The 7,469-nt window shown below is 35.4% G+C and overlaps 1 protein-coding gene across 1 annotated transcript; it reads left to right on the top strand.

Moving 5' to 3' along the window:
• The first annotated feature begins 660 nt into the window (after nt 1-660).
• LOC117327221 lies at nt 661-6,695 on the top strand. The gene is made up of 3 exons (XM_033884092.1): nt 661-1,206; nt 2,482-2,578; nt 4,563-6,695. The coding sequence occupies exons 1-2, from the start codon at nt 723-725 to the stop codon at nt 2,550-2,552; spliced, it is 555 nt and encodes a 184-aa protein (XP_033739983.1). The 5' UTR covers nt 661-722; the 3' UTR covers nt 2,553-2,578; nt 4,563-6,695.
• Nucleotides 6,696-7,469: the final 774 nt, after the last annotated feature.

The raw sequence follows: 7,469 nt of genomic DNA, 5'->3' as shown, positions 1-7,469 counted from the left end.
AATTGCAAATACAAGTTCGATTCCTAAGCACGTGATATTAAGGCTTAGACGTGTATGTCCTGTCTAAGGCCGTAATATTAATCCAAACACGCCCGTGTTTGATCAACAAACGAGTGCATGAGGGAACCTTTCACAAGTTTTACCGGTATTTTCCTGTATTGGGGACGTACGTACTCGTCAAGTAAGCTAAATCAGTGTGTTAAAAAAGAAACTTAACGTGTCACAGCCCAGTGAACTCACGTGAGCAGAGCAAGTACCAACACGCTAAAATTGTTTCTATTTTTAGCTGCCGACCGTCATTTACAAAATGCAAATCAGTTTCAAGATATATCGGTTATCTAAATGCTTTTACTTGGTAAAATCTTTAAGAAAATAATATTTCCATGCATTTTAACAACATTATACATTTCAAACATCTAAAAATACTGTATTTCATTGTTTACAAACAAACAAATTTGCATATGCATCGGTGAGTATTACTGTAAATATAAACATAGCGTGATTCACTATACTGTACTACCGAATACGCTACACTATCAATCATCATGCGGTGTCATGTGATTTGGCCCCGCCCACAGGAGGCGCGGTCTATATACCGCTCGGCATCTGATTGGCTGACGCTGACGAGGCGTCCATTTTATTACCGACTGCTTGTCTGGGCTTGAACAGACCCGTGTGTAACTCCTGGTGTGTTCAGACGTACTTTCCTGGTCCCCGTTCTGATGATTGCCACAAAGATGCACGCCGTGGCTCAGCTCAAGGAAAACATTAATATTACAAACAACAAGACCATGGATGTATCAAGGGTTCGCAGGTGTTTATTCGGGAAACCAGATAAAGACAGCCTTAAGGCTGAGGTTTCAAAACTGTATGCCAAAGATTGTGCGGAGGCCAAATCGCGTTGGAACTATGACATCCTCAATGATGTTCCAGAGGATGGACCATTGGATTGGGTTGAAACAACAGATTGCCCAGAATTCTATAAAAAGGGATACACGTCAAAATTTAGACGTGTGTTACCACGTGTGCCGTGCAATTCTCTGTATAACCGGGATTACAGCGACGATAGTGACGATGAGTTAAGAGGAGTTTCTACACTTAGCGACAATGTGTTGTCGTCTACTAGTCAAGACGATTTGTGCAATAAATCAGACGAGGATTGTAAAAATACTACAATGCCGAAACTAGTGCAAACACACATGGATGGTAAGTACCTGTTTGACTGGCTAGGGGATGGGAATTGACCTGTCGATTTTCCTAAACCCTGATGTGTATATATCTCGTGTGTACAACGCCCGTGTACGGTCTATGCTAAAAACACTGTAAAATGCATTGCATTACAACTTCATAACCCTAAATCTTAATATTTTGGTATCAACAGATCGTTGTTGTGGTATGATAAAGTCTGTGATTCTGTGTTGCGTAGTATGGGTGTTTATGGTGGGTACTGGTAACTCTGACCTAGTTTAGACAGAAACTACGCCCGTATCAGTTGTGACACACATTCTCGGTTGTAAATTCGCGTAGTAGCGGCCCCAGATAGCGTCAGGGCAAAGGGAAAAATCGTGCTGGCTATTAATGATTACCATATGTGCAATAGTTTTGATGTTGACGGCCATCTTGATTGTATAGTGTTGTTTTCACTACGAACGTAAACAATGAAATGTGGCAAAGTCCCAACATTTTGTATTTTGCTTTTTAATCTCCGTTTGGTATACTGTGGTAGCTATGGAGGTCCTCCCTACATGTCATGATTCATTTTAACAAATTTTCGTATTTTGGTGGGGAACAGGAGCACATGCTCGTTCACAGCTGATTATTATTGCACGCGGGCATTTAAATCAAAACATGTTTGGATATGAATTGCGGGAAACTATATTTGCGCCATTCAAATCTGGCTGTCGTGTGTTATGATTGGCGAGCGTTGGGGACAAGTTCCAGCAAGTACGAAGTTTTGGCTCGGATAGGTTTTCGCCAAGATCTTGCTCGTTCATTCATGAGGAGTTTAAATACTAGTACTAGCTGTACAGGTTTACACAAATACAATCGTATGATTTCATATCATTGTTCCTTCCCGCCTCACGTAATCGTATTTTCTCATGTTTGTTTCTGCTCCATGGAAATGAACAGTTATATATATATGATCAATATATTGTATTGTGTTAAACGGCATAGTTAATTGGTCAATTAACACCGTGTATAGTAATACATTGTACAACAATATAAAAAAAGTACAGTTAAACATTGTATATAGATATATTTGTACATACAATATTGTAAACACAATCTCTCTTTTCATTTTATTTACATTTTATTACACTTTTACAAGACAATTCAGAATGATAAAATTTTCTTTTGAAGTAAGAATTTTATTTGCATTTCAGAATAGCTTTAACTAATTAATAATCAGTATTAAATAATTATTAATCAATGTTGGATTAGATATTGAATTTGTTATTAATCAGTCTTTTTTATTTTCAGCATATTTGAGGAAAAGAAAGAGAGCAGTTCCCTCCAGTACAACATCAAGCAAGACGAGACGATTAGAATGAAGAGAACCTTTAGTCTATATTTACAGGTAGGCATCTTTTAACATCGAGGCTATAGATCGGAACCTTACAAATCAATATGCTACTAGATATCTCTATAGACAGTGCCAGTGACCGATGTCGCATTGCATAAGATATTCCTGGCCAGCTAGCCTTCGCAAGGATAAATATTTAAACATAAAAGTATTGGGTATATGATTTGATTAGATCGTCATGGCAATAGTAAACAGAAATCGGCTAATTAACACCCTGTGTGGCAGCTACAGAATCTAGGCTGCGGACCTTTGTTCAGAAATTGACTGGTATTGATAATTCAACATGGAGTTATGTTTCCAGTCAGTATTTGGCTGTTCAATCTTTAGCACAATATCACGTTGACTTGTGCTCTATAATTGATTTTGTATCTATTGCTTTAAATTTCTGCTGGCAAAATGAATACTTATGACTCTTATATTTAATTTAAAGAATTACAAGTAACTGTACAGTTCCCATATTGAAACTGTGATATGAAAATTTCATTATTTAGCAACCCATCAAATTTACGAGCTTGAGGTTTAAGTCTAGTAATATTACAACATTGAACAAACCAGGAACAGATCTGTTTTATAGTCATCCGTGGGAAAATGCCTTGGGTGTGAGATATAAAAAGGAACTTGTGTGTGTATAACGGTTTTGGGGAAGGTCCCATTATTTGACCAGAGGCCATCCCAGTTGACCACTATCATTACTGTCCAAAGGTCAGCAGTTGACTTGGTAGTGTTGAAAGTGTTAGGACTGTCCAGTGCCATTCATCACACTGACATTTTCTGTGGTCAGCTGAGGTGCCCGCCAAAGCTTCCTCTGGGCGATAATGAGCTGAATTTTTGGGGGTTTTCATTAATAGAGCACCTTTTTAATACAATATTCGTGATAAAAATATTGCAAGCTGTAACTAGAAATCAAGATTTTTTAATTTGAAATATATACATTGCATTGAGATACATTTATTTAAATCTATATGCTTAAAATCTTATCAGCTATGGCAAGTGTAGATAATATTTAGAACAAAGGGTGCAGACTTTAGCAGAAAGTTGTATCTTGATAATTTTGCATGGTGGTAATACACATAACCATCAATGAAGCATGGTTTTACATAGGGACACAACAGGGTTGAAGGGAAGATTAATGAGAGATGGCCGTAGGCAGGTTTAACCGAGATGGCTGCTGGCCCAGATCTGGGAAAAAATCCACGCTTCAGCGAGCTGGGCCGTGACAGATGATCATGAGTGAACAGCAATACATATATACACACGCACTATCCTGTGTATTTACTACGTACACAAAAATAGTAGTAGTAGTTATAGTAGGCCCCAAACTCATTTGCATAAAGCTTGACCCGTTTTAAGAGTAATGCCCTCCAACATCATAGCGTATCATACAAAGACGTTTGAATGACTGCTGGGGAGATCGCTCGGTGATAAAACGTGGGGCTGTATTTGGGGGGAATGCTCAGCCTTAATGGAGGTCCTTTAGGGACAAAACTCCAGGGAATCTGGTTTCTGTGTAAACACAGCTGTGGCAAATTTGGGGAAGATAAGAGGTGCTAGGAGAGGAAAATTATCTTGTGAAAGTTAACTTGTAAATATATTTACATGAATATTCTAGACTTTGACAGAGATTTTGCTAATATAGACAAAAGAAGTACAAACCATGTAAATTTAAAAAAAATTAGACAGGCTATGTACATAAAAGCAAAAATGTAAATGTTAAAATTGACCAACTAAAAATAGAATGGGGTTTTTATACAGATTTGTTTTTGCTTGATGTTTGGGTTCAAACGGTACACTGGTGCAGGCTAAATTCTGTATACATTATCATATTAACTACTTAAATATTGAGTCATAAGGTGCAATATACTTGTCGGGCTGTTTTCTGTGTCCAGATCAGACACAAGAAAATGTTTGTGAAATAACAGCGTTGTCTATCCCATTCACCACATGTACTCATGTATTTCCTTTTTTGTATCATTCACAGATTTTGCAGACAGAAGTGCTTTGTTGCCGGAGATGTGCCAGTCAGTCGGTCAATGAGGACAAGTGGTATGGAGGGCTGCCTGACCATTAATATTGGTCACCGGACACAATGGACAGTCTTCCAGGACGAAGAAAACACGCTGGACACTTTGCGAGCATACTTGCCAATAGTGAAATAGAACCCAAGTGTAGATTTCAGGAGAAACGCAGAAAACTGACCAGTAGTGCGGCGGGATCCGTGCTTACAATTAAACAAATATTCTTGGCCAAAATTTGGAACATTTATATGTTTTTCCGAAGTGTATTGAATAGACATAAAATAGTTCGTGAGATATGAAAAGATCATTTTGCATTTCATTTGAGAAAATGTTATTGTTATATGATTATTTTTTTGTTATGAAATTATTCATATTTGTCATCCTTGGTTTGTCTACCATATATTTTAATGGTTCGCTATGTGCCCAGTAGATGTCGCCACTGGTGACTCCAAACAAATTGATGTTGCTAAATACAGCATGAAAGTTTCAAGTATTTATATTTTGATAGCTTGACTGTAATATAAATTTTTATCCGCGAGTGAAAACTACAAAATATACCATCAAATGGTATGCCATTTTTTCTCAATAAACTTTAAATCATTCCAAAAATTACCCCATCTAGTATTTACATCTGAAAACACCGGGCACAGATGCCAAATGCGGCGAAAACTGTTTTTACATCTTTGGGAGAAATATTTTTATTTTTATCTTTGTGGAGCGAAAAATGTTATTTTATTTTGTGTTATTGTGTTTCCCATAATACACTGCCCTCATTTTCCAAGTTTGTGACAAAAAGTTTAAAACCCTTGTGCAATTTTATATATTGTGTAACTGCAGCTGTTTGCTTAGCCTGACCAGGTATAAGTAAGCAGTACTGTGGCCGATCTCATTTGCATATTATCATTTTTATTTATTGTTTGCCTAAATTATGTTCTAACTTAAAATACAATTAAGCGAAATGTATATAATATATGTATTACATGAAATATTTGTGAAAGCAAATAAGAAGACACCTATTTATAACGTTTGATCTGACTGCTCAAGTCAGAATAAAATTATTTAATTCAAATGTAAATATTTTACACATAAAAACTACAATACAAGCAAATGTTGGCAGAACTTTGAAAAAATGATTGCTATCAAATATGGAAACAGTTACTCTTTTGGAGATTATTTGATTTTTTTATTGCCGTAAAGAAATATTTGAATTTATATCAGTGGTACTTACCACCTTAAATTTTAATTTATGTACATTTCCAAAACTTTTAGAATTTCCTTTTTATTCTTTTTCTGTTCTTTCTTTCTTATTCATTATTGGATAATTTTCCAGAAATTGTGAACAGAGATCCAAAGTTACAAAATGGTAAATGACAGACTTTCGAATACAAAAAAAGCTTTGAGATATTCATACGAAAATTTGTAACTATAATGATATTGTGATTAGAGAGTGATTTCACTTAATAGTAATGTAAATCTGTTTATCGCATGAAATAATTGTAAGATTTATAAAATCAGAAAATAAATCCAGTCAGAAAATCTAGCAGCTATTTAGCAAAAAGTTCATGTCATTTACCATAACACTTCATGATCCAGATGAATCCTGATTTTAAAATGATCTCATTTTATGTTGAGCAACAATCATCATTGGTGAAAACCAAAACTGGAATATTATAATTGATTTGTCATTATTGAACGTTTAGTTGTGTAGCTTCAGAATCACTATTGTGTTCAAATTGGAAAGGTTTTAGTCAGGAAATGAAAGTTGAGAATGAGGCTCGACCGAGTTAAGGTGTTTTAAAGATGATTTTTTTTCTGCATGTTTGAATGAAATGTATGTTTGTAAAGAAAGTGTGTGTGTGTTAAGTGAATGGAGAATGAATTGAAGACATGTAAAACTGACTTTTTGAAGTTAAAAACATTGCAAAGACTCAAAACGCTCATCAACTTGTTTCCATTTATATCAATCATGGTTCATAAAGTGCAACTTTGTTGTGTTGTCAAAAAACTATTTCTTGTTGATGCTGAAATAGAAAAAAAATATTGTAAAAGAAAAAGAAGAAAGAAAAAACCCAATAAAATTGAAGGTTTAAATGATACACAGATTGTTTTGTTTTGTTTAAAAGAAACTAGCAAGATTGCTGTACAAAGTATGTAGGTTTTATTAGACTAGCTCATGGAATACTGCATCCATCATGTACTAACACAATTCTCTGGGAAATAGTGACCCGGATCTCCACACCAGCTGCAGAGGAATTTTATTATGACATAAACTATCAATACCAGCGACAGAGGAATCTTAATATGATGTAAAATATCCTCACAAGCTACAAAGGAAATTAACACAGGAATATAGTATTATTATCAAACCACGGATAAGAATAATGTCGAAAAAGTTTACTTGCTTTAAAGTAACAAACCACAGATAAAAATAACGTCAAAAAAGTTTACCTACCTGGTGTAGGGTAACAAACCACAGATAAAAATAACGTCGAAAAAGTTAACCTACCTGGTGTAGGGTTACAAACCACATAAAAATGATGTCAAAAAAGTTTACCTACCTGCTGTAGGGTAACAAACCACAGATAAAAACAATGTCGAAAAAGTTTACCTACCTGGTGTAAGGTAACAAACCACAATAAAAATGTCGAAAAAGTTTACCTACCTGGTGTAGGGTAACAAACCACAAAAACAATGTCGACAAAGTTACACCTACCTGGTGTAGGGTAACAAACCACAAAAATAATGTCAAAAAAGTTTACCTGCTGTAGAGCAACACACCACAGATAAAAATAATGCCGAAAAAGCTATAGAGAATAGAAGAAATTAACTAAATTCTGCATAACTGCATTACTTGGTCACAACTACCAAAC

Source organism: Pecten maximus, chromosome 5 (assembly GCF_902652985.1).
Source record: "Pecten maximus chromosome 5, xPecMax1.1, whole genome shotgun sequence".
NCBI lineage: Eukaryota > Metazoa > Mollusca > Bivalvia > Pectinida > Pectinidae > Pecten > Pecten maximus.
This window is presented reverse-complemented; position numbering and strand designations above follow the sequence as displayed.

What these genes read in the sequence shown, in the direction of transcription:
- LOC117327221 (XM_033884092.1), top strand. Translation starts at nt 723, where the DNA reads ATGATTGCCACAAAGATGCACGCCGTGGCTCAGCTCAAGGAAAACATT. An exon ending in AGTGCAAACACACATGGATG is followed by an intron (nt 1,207 to 2,481) that starts GTAAGTACCTGT and finishes TTTTATTTTCAG; the next exon opens with CATATTTGAGGAAAAGAAAG.